We start from the raw sequence: 16081 nt of genomic DNA on the forward strand, positions 1-16081 counted from the left end.
GCTGAGAACAGAGGAGGGATGAAGGCATTGCTTCCATAGCTCAGCACTGGAATCCAAAAATGATGGTACTGCAATCGGCCATGGTATCTCTTTTTTTAAAAGAACACAAGGACATATTCCTTTCTTCACTGTAAATCCCGAGCAAAAAAACAATTGTGTAATTTCACAATACAATAGTTAATCAATGAGAAAATATGGAGGTTATACATAATTTTCAGAAAAGAAAATCTAAATACAGCTTTCCTTAATGTTTTAACCTCTCATGTTTCACGTCTGATTTGAATGATAGCTGTGTCCGTATTTTCACAATATATTGTGCAGCGTGACATAACAATAAAGGCTTTTGTAAACACCCTATCCCCATTTTTAGAGAGAATTACTGTGGGCCCTTTTCTGAAGTGAGACACTGCATTCATGCCAGGTTAAACAGTCAGTGGTCAAAACAAGTGGCTGACCAAAACTATCCATTCTCTAATTGTATGTCATTTCTCTTTTGCACCACACTGGACATCCTTGTGTGAGATCACTAAGGGGGAGAGAGGGAATCACATCTTCAGGCTGTATATTGTTCAAAGCCATTGTCCTTTGGATAGTCTGGCTCCAGACCTCAGAAACCCTAATTACATGTCTGCAAAAACCACATACAATACCAGAGCAACAAGGCAGCTTATCACTCCAGACTCTCCATGCATGTGTTGTGTCTCCTTTGTTTTGTATTTTATGTCTTAAGTAAATGGAAACATACACTGGGCTTATTTGCTGTAATAAATAAATCATACTATAAAGCAGGAAAAGTCAAGACATGTTTCCTTGGTGCACAAAATAAAAAAGACCTGAGTTACAGTTTCTCTGAAATAAACAATTGAAAAGAACCATTCAAAGCAAAAAGTAAATAGAATGATATTTTATAGACAAATTTATTTTTAGAACACAATGTCAAATTAGATTGAAAATGTGAGTGATACTTAAAAGAACATAAGATTACAAACATAAATGTGTGCATGCACATACATGCACATACACACATGTGCTTGTGCAGATGTGTCAATATGAATGTAATATTGAGTGTTTTTATGAAATACCCAAACATCATGACTGACTGAGATACAGACAAGAGGTCATCATACAACAGTGAACCTGTACCTACAGATTACTACTGATCTTCCTCAAACACTGCACTACTACACTAATAAAATCCATAATAAGACATGACACACATAGAAAAACATACAACCAAGGTCAAATGTGGTATTCGTTAAGGTAAGGAACGCCCCATTCCCAGTCGGCTTCATACTGTTTTCACAAGCCTCTTCACCTGAAACTAATGCAAAATAACAACCATGTCTGCATGTAATGTGACTGACTGTAAATGCTGTCTACATTTCAATGCATCTGATTGATCTCGAACGTTGGACCATTGCTGTTTTTTAAACATCAATAAGACTCGATTTCTCTGCAATCTTTGTAAGCATTGGCCAATAATGTAACTGCGGGGCATGTTTACTAAAGCATTTAGCATGGGTTAAAATGGGTACCACGTGCAATTTAGTAACAGGACCAATGTTCAGATCATGGATATGGTTCATGCTTGGCCTAACCACTGGTTTTTAGAGTAGAAACACTTGAACCATTCTGTTTGCATGTTGACATGTTTGTGTAATAGATCATGATGTGAATGATACAGTGTTATGAGATTATGTAGCAAATGCAGTGCCTGCCAAAGGATGGTGCTACCCATTGAGTACTGCCAACAGAAAAAAGCATTTTACTGAACACTACTGAAATAATAAAAGCTGGTAAAGTCAACAAGATGTCTGTTTTTTCTAAACTGTTTCTTATATCAATAATACAAAACGTACTGATTCTAGCTAAACTGGATCATAATTACATTATTGGTTTACATAGTCTCCTGAATATATCCCAAAGGGAAGCTCTTTGGCAAAGACTTGCTTTAATATGTCTTGAAATTGTTACCAGCTGGCTTGGCTACAGGAAATGCTTCTCTCTCTTTAAAACCTCAAAGCAAATAATACAAGTAGCATGCAATATTCATAACCCCTTTTTGTTTTATGGCCTTCTATCCAACAGTGACATGAAGATCTGTCCTTTTGGTATTTCATTACAACCATTATTGTATAATGCCTTACAAAAAGTCTGTGATATCATCTAGTCTCATCAGTCTGCTGTCTCCTGAGGCTTCGTTTTCTCCATGCTCCTATGAAAGCATCCCTTGACCTTCTAACCCCCGGAGACTATCATAGAGCGGTGTGGAGTCAGATCAAACCCATAGTAACTCTGTGTACTTCTCCCTTTCTCACTGAGCAGGACAGGACACAGAGTCTTCAGGGTGCATTTCCAAGCATTCCATGCTGGCATAACTAAGAGCTCGAATGTCATGCTACAAAGCTATTCAGCTTCAAGAACTTCAGGAAACAATCACAAAAACGTTACACAGACATTGAGATTCATTTGAACTTTGTCTGCAGCTATGCTGAATTGGTGAGCTTATCGATTGCTGAGCCATTTGTTCCATAATCATAATCATAAATTAATTTTATATAATATTGTCTCTGAACTGTGGGAAAGGTTTTCTGTTCTTCGGGTGCTTGTACAAGAATGTGTATGCTGAAGTGGTGACATCATGGAGGTTTGAGGAATGTAAAGAGACCAGGGGATAGCCTCTGTCTGTCTAAAGCTTACCTGGTTTACATCTTCTTCATTAAAGGAGGCAAGCGCTTTTCTAGCAGAGAGTCTAAAAGTCTCTGAGGGTTGAGCTTCAAGGCCTTTGGAGATATAACAAGGACTTAAAAACTTTATAGAAACATGAAACATACATGTAAGTGAATACATTGTTGAATATAGTACCATTTTTGGTAATAATTAAAGTAACTGAAAAATAATTATATCAGAAGAGACAAATCTGGAATGACACTACTGATTAAGTACATTGATAGTATGCAAAATAATGCCTAAGAATATTTTAATGTCAGGAACATAAGGCATAGTATGGATATACTATGAGTCATTCTTTTATTTCTTGGGATTGTTTTCAGAATACTGCCATACGAGTCAAGAAGTGAATGCTGGAACAGTAGACAATTCCCCAAGAAGACAAACCTAAAGCTTTTTATGGATGTAGTAGGTAGAAATCTACATTGCACACATTGATACAGAACCTTCTATAAAGATTCAAGGATTAGCTCTGAAGAGTGATCCAAGGAGTTTCCTTTCATCCTGTTCACATAACCATTCTCATACAATTTTGGATCTATGCTATGTTTAAGAGTTGGCAACAGACACTATAAAGGCACCCTTTAGCTTTCTCCAAACATAAATATGTCTGAAAAAGAATGAAAATCAACCATATTACTTTCTTCTCTTACTCAGGGGTCCAGGTTTCCTTATACCAGGCTACCTGACTTTGTGCAATGGTCTTGGATATAAAGAGTTACTGAACAATGATACTGCCATAAATTCCAACTTTATGAATCTTTGACAAACATTTTTGTCCATACAGACCCACAGATGCTGATTGAACTCTACGTTCATTTTTAAGAATATTGCTTTTGCGATGTTGAGCAACTGCTGTTGTGCAACTGCTTTTGTAAATTTTCTAACTAATCCTGTTGGAGAGCTTGTGACTAGTATTCCACTGGTGATGTAATTTAGAAGATTGTGTCATTTTGTTTTGATGTTATACCATTTACACATTAAACAATTTTGTAACAACTAGAAATTAATATTCACCAAATGATTTTCTTGTGTTTGCTAAAATATAGCAAAATGTTAACCTTGTCCCTTAGCAGTCAGAGACTAAAGGAAGCACAATCTGGTGATGGTTTGCCATCAACCACTACATTTTCACTATCCAAAATTGTGTAAAATCCAGGGTAACGAGCAAATGCAGAAATTAAACTGAGTATGCAATTAAGAGCAAAGTAAACTGACTTAAGCAGACAATAACAAGAAGTGGAGCTGAATCAAGAAAAGTCTCCAACAGTGCTTAGTGAAATTAGATGGCTACTGATAAGATCTACTTACCTGACTTCATTAGTTCAGGCATTCAGTACTTCAGTACTATGTGTGGTAACACTGTCTCATCTCAGTTTGTTGGCTGTGCCATTAACTCTTCTGATAGCGCAATGAATATTTTTAAATTTTTGTGTATATTAGTGATTCTCTTTGTAATAAGGGATATAAAAATACCTAAAATGCACATAAAAGAAAAGAATTCCTTTAAAAATACAGCCTTGTCAAAGCCAGGTTAAGTATGTCAAATCCAAGTTGAACACATCTTTGAAAGCAAACAGCTGGATAGAATATGTATAAAAAATCCACAGTATTTTCTTTCAAACAGCTAAAGAAGTCTAATTAATGCAACATATTTGCAATACCTTTACAATGTGGAAAGCAGGGGAAGTGACACTAATCAAGATATACTGCATGCCTTGGCACAACTCAAAGACGGTTTTCTCAGATATTGCCAACAAGATTTGAAACATGAAAGGACAAGGACAATAAGCATACTGGTGTGAATTCAACAGGCAGTGTTTTCTCAACCTTGCCTCTGCTCCAAACCCCACTGATGTGAAGGAAGCACTCTGGTGACTTTCGACCATCGACGACAGGACGCCCTTCTTCCTTGACCACTGCGAGCTTGATATGAGCGTGAAAGCTGTTGCTAATAAAAGTTTCAAAGAGAGGGATGAAAAGGAGGAGAAATTGGGCAGCCAGGGCTGCATTATCCGTGCTCTGTATGGTGGCTGCCCCGGCGGAGGTGTACCGCCAGCAGCAGGGGCTCGGAGAGGTCGCTGGAGATGTCACCAACATCGCTCGAGGGCAGAGGCAAAACCACTTGCTTCTCACAGGCTTCAAAGCATAGGGCAATTACACTCAAGTAGCCAAATGAATAGACGTATCAGCTTGCCAGCAGTTTCTTGAGAAACACAGAGGAGGCCTTTTAGAGGGAGAGGAGGGGAGAGCCACACCTTATAAGTAATGTGCAACAACTCGTATGATAATTACTGGGAGGGGGGGGCAGGGAAGCTGCCTGTCCACCATCCAAAAAAAGAAACTTACACCAACCATTGGCTCTGATTATGGAGAGAAAAATGAATAGAAAAAGGGCCGGAATGGCTGCAGTCCATATGAGCAACGCTGTTTAGAGAAGGCGTCCATTGTGAATGCTTCTCTTAGGCAGTGGCACATACGAAGTCAGATTCCCATTGAGCATGCTGAAAAGAGCCTTTGATTGGAAATTGCTTTGGCAGGAGAGCTCACCTGCAGAGAGCAGTCTATAGCCTCTTTTGGAGGGCCCAGCAGCTGCCAGAGCTGTAAGTCTGGGCACCTAGTGGGCCAAAGAATGGAAGCTGCAGAGTCTTTCAATACAAAGCCACTTAGTAACAGAAGGCATGTGCCAAGCTTGCAAAGCCAGAATGAAAAGTGCCCTTCGGAGTTGACTAAATATCAGGGGGCACTTTTTCTCGCTCTCTCCCAGTCCCCTCTCCTCAGCCCCCTCTTGCACTTCTATTGCAGGGACAATAGCAGACCTAAAGAGCCCTAACCACAGAAATATACCAACAATCGCCAGGGAAAGGATTGAGGAACTCAGCCGGAGTGTGGAAGCCATCAATTACACAGAGCAAAAGTTAAAAACCCAGCAGGACCCGTGCATTAGAATGCAGAGATATGCAGGGCTGCAGGCAATGGAAGCTGTAACTGTGCTGTGGCCGGGCTAACAGAAGCCCACAAAATGACTGTGTGGAATAAGAACCATAAGCAGGGAAGTTTTACCATAACCTTTTTCCCCTCCTCACTATTTGGAAAGGTATATTATGTAAAAATCATGTGAAATGCACACACTATTTTTAGTATGTGTAACAATACTATAATCAAATACAATCAATACAATGTATTAATAAAACTCTAAGAAACTAATAAGCATGTAATTCATGGGTTTTACCTTTAAATAGCTCATTATAACTGTTTCAGCTGATGGGGTGATTTCTTAAAATAATAAAAACAAAGATGAATTCTAACAAAACCCAAACAAAATCCAACTGCATAGCACTTGTTGCATGTTAGTGAACTGTAATAGCAAGACTGAATGGCATAACTCATCGCTGTGTGATACGGAATACAGATTGACCCTGCCTGAAAAGCTTCACAGACAGCAGAGGGCCCAAAAGGGATGAAAGGCATTGGACTGTTCGGACACTGAGGGACCCGAATTCCGCTGCGCCTTTTTGGCCGTGTCTCTCAGAAGGCGCCGCCTGACACACTGAGAGCAATGCGCAGGGATCACACAAAGCCTCGTCAATTCAACCATCTCCCAGCAGCTAATTTATGATGCCCTCAAAGCAATTTTCACAGTCAGAAAAGTGCAATTGTATTTTCCAGCTCATTAAACCCAAGCACAACAAAGCTTTCATCCTCCCGTTCCCCCTCCCCATCCCAGCCCTCCAACCCACAGTCTGCATTTCAAAAGAAGCAACATGAAAATACAAGCTTCTGCAGTGTAAAATAAACATTTTGCTCTCATTTTTACGTTGTTTTGGTCACTACCAGGAATTTGTCTCTGTACGAGGCAAGGATGTGAGGGCCCCAGCTTCAAGCACGCATAAACCCTGATGTCTCAGATTCAGTGAGAATTTAAGGCTTGTTTATTCAGAGGGCCTCTTCACTCTCCTCCCTCCTCTTTGTTCTGTGTTTCATGGGAGGACTTGGAAATTGTAATCTCAGGACAATCAGGCTGACTTATTTGTTCAGGTCCTGTCTCACTTGTAATCGCAGGAAAACCTCTAAATCACACGAGTACCTGTCAAAGAGCTGTGCCTTCCCTGCCCAGCCTAAGCTTCTTATGTCATTCATAAAAATGGTTTTAAATCAGATAAGAACACAGTTTAATGTTGTCTTGAGTGCAATTTAGGCATAAGACAAAAGTAAGATGATGGATAATTTCATCAGTTAACAGAGATATAAATACAGGTAAACAAAATAAAAGAAACTAATTATTGCAAATGAGAAAATGACAGTCAAAATATAAAATATAAAGTTAGCATACCTTATTAAAATTAAGGTATGCTAACTTTATCACAGTTAGCAGCTATTTTGACAAGATTCCCAAAAGCAAAGCTTTTGTGAGAGGAATGACCAGAGAAATGGTCTCTGATATTGTGCAGAAAATTGCCCTGATAAGAACAGCAAGCTCTGCTGCAGTAAGGATATCTTAGAAACATCTCCAATAATTCCAATTAGTTCTAACTTAAAGCAAGGAGGAAAAATTATGCTGCTTTTGACATTTTGAGGGGAAAAAAAAAACCAATATGGCTGGCCACTAGACAGAGCCGTGGAGGGGGAGTGAGGATTGGAGTGTGTGGTCAGATTCTTTGGTCGCTTTCTCAAACCACAAAGTGGCCACAATTAGTTCTCATCCCAATAGTGAGCATCATGTGACCACTTTCATTGTTCCCTGCCTTTCCTCAAAAGTCCTGGTTCAAATCTGCAGAGAACCCAGAAATATTTTACAAAATTTGTGCAATGTGTTTTAAAGTTCTGTGCTTGGAAACAGAATGTGTGTGTGTGTGTGTGTGTGTGTGTGTGTGTGTGTGTGTGTGTGTGTGTGTGAGAGAGAGAGAGAGAGAGAGAGAGAGAGAGAGCAAAAGACAGAGAGAGAGAGAGAGAGAGAGAAAGAAAGAAAGAAAGAAAGAAAGAAAGAAAGAAAGAAAGAAAAAGAGATAATGAGAGAGAGAATGAGAGTGTGGATAGCAAGATTGGACAGCAAGAAAGAACATTAATCCAAAAGGAAGATTTGGTGCAGAATAAAATTCTTGATTTCACATACTTCACACACTTCATTGCAGATGAGAAAAATTGCAGCATGAAGATTTCACTTGACTTGCTGCTCTTTTTGTTGATCACACAAAGTGATATAGCATCCATCCTTAAGCGATGAACAAAGGTAAAATGCTTTGTGACAGAACAGTTCCCCAGCAGAACAGCTCAGCAGTTCATGAACAGCTTACCCTTTTAATTGTCAAAAACATGAGGATGGTAATTGAACTAAAGGGCATGCCTTTTTTTTCTCAAGGAAAGTCAAGTGACTTTAGCACTGGGGTCTTGACGATAGCCTAATATGATTGGGTCAGGTCAAACTCTTGTTAAGTCAAATAAAAGGTCAACATACTTTCAACTTATCCGTGTCACCCAAGGCCTCTGCTTTAAGTGCCCCCTCAGGGCTGAGGGGGGAAAAAGAACCCTAAGGAAAATCCTTATGCTGTGGATGTAAACCTAAGGTTCACTCACCAAAGCAGTTTCCCTTTCGAGATAGTTAAGCATTTATGAGGCCTGACCTCTGCCAGTTTTACTCCCAGCAGCCCAGTGGGTTCTGGTTCAAAGGGACTAGGGTAACGCTAGTCAGGGAGTGAGGAAATACCACTACAGAAATAACCCACAACTACCTATTTTTTACATAAGGCATTTTAAGTTAAGCAGCAACTCCCTTTGATAATCTGACTTTGCTTAAACAAGAAACAAAAGTGCTTTTTCACATAAAAGCACAGATAAACTAATGTATGAGTAAAATACTGAAATGAGACTGATCCTATTTTTAGTATGCATCATACACACCTTGTCATAATTGGTCTGTTGGTGCGTAAAAAGTTAAAGTTTATATTCCCCCCCAAAAAAAGGAATTAAGACTCTAACTGGTGACATGGATAACCTGTCAGAAAATAGGCAAATTAACTATGTTTCTTCTTTCAAATGTTTGAGCAAATAATGAGTATCTTCATTAGATTACAAAAATATGTATATGCTACTTTTGGTTAAAGCTTCTAAGTTGTAGCAAAAGACTGCAAAACAGTCTGAGACTGAAACATTTTATGTGTTTGTTTACTTCATTGCTGCAATTACCGCCATCCTTGTGGTAATTTATTAAACCCTTGGCCAAAGCCAGGACTGTGAGATGCAAATGGTAGTTTTAATCTCCCTCACTGGAACTGCAGCCTGCCTGACATGTCAACACTCCATCTTGAGCACCATTTCACCGTGCCTTTCTTTGCTTGACTGTCAGACTACTGCAAAGTTTAGGGTTTCTACTGCCTCCTTAAAAAGACTGAACATTATGCTCAGGCATAATCCTGTTGGAGCCAAGAGATCTTTTGTCTGGGGAGACTGCTTGGGGACATTATATGTCATATGGTACAGCTTCATCTTAAATTGTATTGATCCCATATCTGACCTTTAGCACAAAGTCATCTCTGCTCTGGAGTTTTTACAAAATCAGAAGCTTCTCTGAAAGTAAGATAAAATATGATATAGCAACAGCAATATGACAACATGCCAAAGTCACTTTTATCTAATTGGATATATGGACCTAAAGACAAACCAATTCACTATCTAAATGAATAATTTATTGACTACATGTGTCATATGTCATATTACACCTCTATTAAACCTCTTATGGGTATGACATTATATATATATTGCAAGTCGTCTCTTACTACATTTAAATATTTTAGGTTAGTGCACTAGATGAGCTGGTGGTCTTCCACACTGTGAAAATGTCCATCCCACTTGAGGGCGACCTTGAGGGACATATCTGCTTTCAAGCTCTGTAATGACTTCTGACATGGTTTACTCACCTACATGCTGTGATAGAAATGTCTGCTGGAGTCAGAGGAGGAAATATCTGAAATAGGGCACCACTAAGGGGACCTTGAAGCAAAACAGTGGGATTACACTTCAAGAGCAAGTTTTTACATAAAGGTGGTTGTGTGAAGGAGTAAGGTATATGGGTTAAAACAAAATCTATTACTTATACAGACCTGATACTAACATCAAAATAAAAATGATATTAAAAATGTGAAATTTATCAAGACATATATAATCACACAGAACTAAAATGAAATTCACACAGTTGCTTTTTTACACATAAATATTACACTGGAATGCTGATGAAAAAGGTTACCCTTGGCTGAGAAACTACTCTGTGCACAACTGAGTTGCCAAGCTTAAGTGGAACCTGCACCCCACCAAGACACAACTTGATGCATTGATAAAAACACACAATATTGGACTACTGGATAGAAAGTGAATTGATCGTGACAAGACAGATTATTATCCTCTGAACAAGAGCTAGTTAAAAAAATAAAACTTGATGGACGAAAATTCAAGATTATGGAATTATTGCATTTAATATACATCAGGTACATAATTTATATCCATGATAACATTTTCTCTTTAATATTTTGAGCTGTGCTTATGATTGTTACAAACTGAATATAAATGAATCTGTAAGGATAGTCTACAAGATTTTGGATTATCAGATGGTCAGTCATTAAGGAAAACAATTCCTTTAAAAGGGTAGAATTAATTATAAATGCTTTGGTCTCTTCTGATCTCTTCAAAGTTAAACTGTAAGTCATAGAATAGGGCAATGACATGACACTGCAAAATGCTGTAGGTAGGGGGTGGTTCCCTGCACCCTGGCATGTGAAAAACATGTTTCTCTTGTGTTAAGTACTAATTGCCATTATCTATTACTGTCATTTGTGCCAATGTGGTAGCAAAGTAACTCCGCACTTGCTACTTATGTTTTACCATAAATCAGAACAGAATAAATATCCATATCTATCTCCAAGCAAATTAGGCTGGAGTTAATGCCATCATAAAATATTATAAATGTTTATTCTAAACTTTGCTGTGGTTTCAAATGTTCCCACAGCTTTTACAGAAGCCAGTTAAAACATTTGGTTTTCTCTCCATCAAGTTTGCTACAACATACAATGTTCAAAAAGACTATGAAACCTCATAGTCAGTTTTCTAAATTTATTTTCTTTTTTTAACCTTGAGAATCAAGGCGGAGGATGCATGAGAAATCTATGTAACCCCCCTTGGACACAGACAAACATTCCATCCAAAATCAGATCTTTGCAAAACTTTGAACTCGCACAGACAGATCTAATATAAACAGTACCGCTCTGCACCAAAGCAATTGTTCCACTGGCAAAGCTATAGTCAAATCACGAGGGATTCCCAAAGAAAAACACTGCTGTTGACTTTTCAAGCAATTACACTAAGCCCAAGAAGAGCAACAGGAAAAATATACTATTCAGTAAAAGTGGGGAGGGATACTGGGGGAAAAATTTACAGAATGGCATTGAATTCCCAAGAGATGAAACAATTCCCCAAGAAGACAGCAAAGGAAATTACTTAATAGCTGTAAAGAAGCAAGGAACAACCCTGATATCCTTAGATAATAAGTGCTATGTAGATGTTTAATTACTGAGGACTGACCTTGGTGGCTCTCCATATTGTTATACTAACAAATAAATAAAGGGGGTATATCTTACAACTTATATTAGTCTGTGAATTACCTGAAATTACTGTTGCATGGAAAATTGACATTAAAGCGTATTTGTTGAGATAATGAGATATATTACACTAAAGATAATACATCATAACATAATAATAATCTAAAACTCTTGTAAACTTATATGCTGTATTAAATCATACAACAATAGAATATCCTATTTATATTTATGGCATTTAGCAGATGCTCTTATCCAAAGCGACTTACAAAAGTGCTTTGCCATTTGCTCATAGAATGCAACCTAGCCAGTAGAGTAGGTTATACCAATATACCAATATACCAGTGATCTAGAATACTGTAGAAATACAGGGATCACTGCTGATGCCTAGAGGTACAAAATACATAAGCTTTAAATGTTTTATTCCCTTTAGTTATATTTAAATGTTCTGATTCCCTTTAGTTATATTCCTTTAACTGAAGATAGTTTTCTAGTTCTACACAAAATGTATTAAAAAGCAAATGCATATCGGATACAAACCACTAAAAAAACAAAATGTCTTTTAAAAAAGAATACATTGAAAATGTGTAGACAGTAAAAATATTTCATACCCTACAAAGCATTAGATAAAATTGCTCTGTTCTAAATAAATGTTTACCACAGATTAAAAACATAAATGCCAAATTGTTTATTGAACTTAGTGATGTTCAGTGTGTCATATTTGAAGAGAATTATTAGTGAGGTTGACTGTTTCTGATGTATGCACTGTGGTAATCACAAAATGTATTATTGTATTTGAATATGGACACATAGGTAGACAATTAAGCTCAAAATGACCTAAACAGAAAAACTATGCCCTTTAAATGTGTGGTAGGAAGAAGTACATAGAGGAACGCTGTTTACAGTATTCTACTCTGTAATAAAACAGAATACCACTTCCTTCAGTGAAGTAAATATTAGTGCATAAGTTTTAAAGAACCTTCACTGGTCATCTCACGGTAAGAGGTTACATGGTCACAGGTATTGAACCCGTGAAGGATTTCACTGACACCTTATCAAGACTAATCTATGGTGTGCAAAGAACTTAAACAGGAGAAGACCAAATCTTGAATTCTCTCAAACTTGCACAAACTTCTCAAACCGACCAATATAGATATTAGGGTAAATACAATCAGCCCTAAAATATGTGAAAGAAAGCCTATTTAAAACCGAATAAATGATCAGACTATGAGTTTGGTATTATAATGCCTGTGACTACTTATCGAACTGTAACAGACCCACATAAATGACGCGCTCAAGGCACAGGTCGCCTTTATACGAATCAAAACTCATCAGCAGTAAAATTTAAGAATAGTTTGACTATCTAAATTCTATCCCCACACGCAAGAATGTTAAAATACAAACCCGCCTAAAAACACAATGAAATCAATAGAAAAGGCTAGACTTCCCTTATGTGGATGGTTTGTTTCCAACTGTGAAAAAGCATAGAAATAACGCATATATATATATATATATATATATATATATATATATATATATATATATATATATATATATATATATATATATATATATAGCCTACTCGTTTATTGATTGTTTTATATATATGATATATACATCATATAAATATAATCATCGACAGTTTGCGAAAAAGTACTAAAAGTACACGTTTAGAAAAGCAACAGTTATCTGTTCTTGGTACTCGCTATCTGTGGGAACTGATCGCCCTCCGGTTATTTCCTTGACATTAAACTCTTGAAGGACAATTGGTTAAGTGGAGTTAACTGTTGCATATTCTCCCTGAGGTAGCTTCCTTTTTGATCTTGCCGAGACTGGCGCCTTCCAAAACAGGACTTGTCTGCCTTATGAAATGCTTTGACTTACGATGAAGGGTTGCCAGTTGCGCTTCAATGGAAGCTTTTTGCGGTCTTAAAGGGCCAAGACAAGCTTTAAACTGCTGTAATGTAGCGTGACACAATCATCGTTCATTCATTCACAGAGTTTATCAGTTGTCTCTAAATATTATCTATCAAGCTAAATATGATCTATTTGGTGCAGTTTAGATTGTGTTAATACAACTTCAATACTTATGTATATTTATTCTCCTGAACAGCCTGTGACTATAAACAGCACAAACTCTGTCAACGAATGCTATGCAGTCTAATTGAAAAATGTTTAACTGTGTTCAAAAAGCCACTAAGCTTTAAATAGATGATGCAAGATTTTCATAAAGCAAATACAAAGGAAGTAGTTGCCCTTCTGTATGGTTTCAATAAGGGTTAAAAAGTGCGGATGCTCTGACGACCCCTCTGGTTAATTGCAACAAAAGTTCTCAAATAGCTCCTGGCTTCAAACACTGCAGCCCCATAGCCATCAATAAACCACTTCGGCAAGACAACTATGATTGACCGTGCACATTTCTTTTAAAATCATTTTGATGTCCCTAAGAAATCGGTCTAACCAATCAAAAAGAGCACACAGAAAGTCATGTGGGCAAAACGACAAGCTGATTGGAGGGCGACAAGTAAAAAAGAGAACTTCTGTAAGTTTTATAGCTAGGAGTGCTCTCAGTTCCGAGAGCGAAGCATACGTCGCAGAGGTGCGACGACTGAGAGGAAACGCGAGCCCAAGTAAATTCAGAGGGCCAGACATCTGGAAGCTGTATATGGCCCCTTTACCATCCATGATGAGTTCTATTCAAGGACCACTTTCCCAAGACGGTGAAGTGCAGAAGCGCGCAAATGCGGACAAAGAGGAGACTCAAATCAACGACAAAGCGACTGTCCATGGATGTAAAAGCAAGGCTTTCAGTCTTCCTTTCAGCGTGGAATCTTTGATATCAGACAGAATGACGTCCAGGACTTCTTATTCCGCGCCCGAAACAGGTCTGATATCCCCTTCGACTGGGGCTGACGAGCGGTTGCGTCTCTCGCCTATGGGTCTTTACGCAGATAGAAAAATACCACTGGAGAGTGTTTCAAACTTATCTGTCGGTAAAATAAGAGAAAAGGAAGAGCCTAATGAAAAGAAGCAGACCGGATGGTTTCAGACACCATCGTACGCCTCTCCGCCACGTAAGTGTTGTTTGGGTATTAATCTTTTGCATTTTGCAAATGACGTTTGACACAAATATGTCGTATTTCTGTAAATAAAAGAAAACAAACCTGAAAGCATGAATTAAGTGTATTTTTGGTAACCTGGGGAAAATATTATTCTACCAGAGTTAGGCTATTATGGGTTAAAATCTTTTTCCTGTCACTAATAGTCCCAAATAACAGTCAGCCAAACAACGCCTATCCGATCTAATTAAATCTATTAAAGACATTTAATCTGGGTAAGAAATCTCTTGATCAATGTCACATTCTTTTTGTATCCTATCTTGTGATTCTCACGTTTATTTGTTTCATTCTGTCTTCTAAAGGACACTCAAGCCCATCTCCTTGCACCCTCAGAAAACACAAGAACAACAGAAAACCGAGGACTCCTTTTACCACCTCACAGTTGCTGGCTTTGGAGAGAAAGTTCCGTCAAAAACAGTATCTTTCTATAGCAGAAAGAGCTGAATTTTCCAATTCGCTTAATTTAACAGAGACTCAAGTGAAAATATGGTTTCAGAACAGAAGAGCTAAAGCAAAGAGACTCCAAGAAGCAGAGTTAGAGAAACTAAAACTTGCATCCAAGCCTCTGCTACCGGCTTTCGCATTTCCTTTCCAGTTGGGAACACACGTCGGCTCCCCGTCCCTTTACGGACACACAACGTCTATTCCTCGCCCTTCACTACCGGTTCCAGGACTTTTTGGTGGACCCGTTACCTACGGAATGTATTATTTGTCTTAACCGAGTGTGTTCAATATAATTCACTAAAAGAAAAGTAAAATGGCCCACTTGCTCTTTTGGAAAATTCAAAGTAAAACAGGCATAAAACAATGCCATGAACATGTACATTTTAGCTGACATTCATATAATAATTAAGTACAGGAAAGAAATACTGAAAATGCATTGCACTAATGCGCCCCTTAAAACAATTTACTACGTCTGTCTGGCGAAAAGAAAAAACGTAATGACTACAACAGCGGATTCACTTCAACATGTTATCTAGCGACAGTCTCTGGTAGCCAAATAATGTACAATATGCCACACCTCGATAAAGCTAGTTCCCAAATAACTGCTCAAACGGTAACATTTTCAACGAACACGTGTTAAGGCTACAATCTAAATTTAAGTCAAGGCTACAAGCCTAAAAGTCAGACATTTAAGAGGCACCTCTGACATGGATTTTTAACAAAAATATTTTAAAAATAAATAAAACATATTAAATAGCTAAATACGGCACCTCTCAACGTCTAATTCGCATTGCTTTGAGAAGCTTGCTGGCGTTATGTCGGGAATATGCTACCTCGCCACTTGTTAAAAAGATCCGAAGTTTGAAGCGAATAGACTACACTTTGCAGGCTGCCATTTCCTCTTGATTAACCTTGGTCCAAGAATGATGTTTGCATTAGATTTCATTTAGCCATACCTTTAGGTACATGTTGTAGTATGATAGAATATAAAATTAACCTCTCAGATTTTTATAATTGTAAATAAGCGTATATATTAGCGTGCGGATATTTTCAACCACCTCTGAAATTAGACATTCAGATATTTATACATTACGTTTACATTTATCTTCTGTAAATTATTGTATATATGTACATAAAAATTAGAAAAAAACTTTTGTACTGAAAAATAAAAAAAATTGAATCAAGAGAACTGTGTCTAAGGACTGT

General features: G+C 37.7%; 1 protein-coding gene and 1 long non-coding RNA gene across 2 annotated transcripts; one reads left to right on the plus strand and one right to left on the minus strand.

Annotated features, from left to right (window-relative positions):
* Nucleotides 1–1077: 1077 nt before the first annotated feature.
* On the minus strand, nucleotides 1078–4700 carry LOC113582040. Its single transcript, XR_003411119.2, has 3 exons — nucleotides 4561–4700; nucleotides 2701–2783; nucleotides 1078–1321 (listed from the first exon to the last, which is right to left on the minus strand). It is a non-coding gene; the product is annotated as an uncharacterized LOC113582040 (long non-coding RNA).
* Nucleotides 4701–13897: 9197 nt separating this feature from the next.
* On the plus strand, nucleotides 13898–16060 carry msx3 (muscle segment homeobox 3). Its single transcript, XM_027017637.2, has 2 exons — nucleotides 13898–14386; nucleotides 14734–16060. The coding sequence occupies exons 1-2, from the start codon at nucleotides 13978–13980 to the stop codon at nucleotides 15147–15149; spliced, it is 825 nt and encodes a 274-aa protein (XP_026873438.1). The 5' UTR covers nucleotides 13898–13977; the 3' UTR covers nucleotides 15150–16060.
* Nucleotides 16061–16081: the final 21 nt, after the last annotated feature.

Source organism: Electrophorus electricus, chromosome 11, assembly GCF_013358815.1.
Source record: "Electrophorus electricus isolate fEleEle1 chromosome 11, fEleEle1.pri, whole genome shotgun sequence".
Lineage (NCBI taxonomy): Eukaryota > Metazoa > Chordata > Actinopteri > Gymnotiformes > Gymnotidae > Electrophorus > Electrophorus electricus.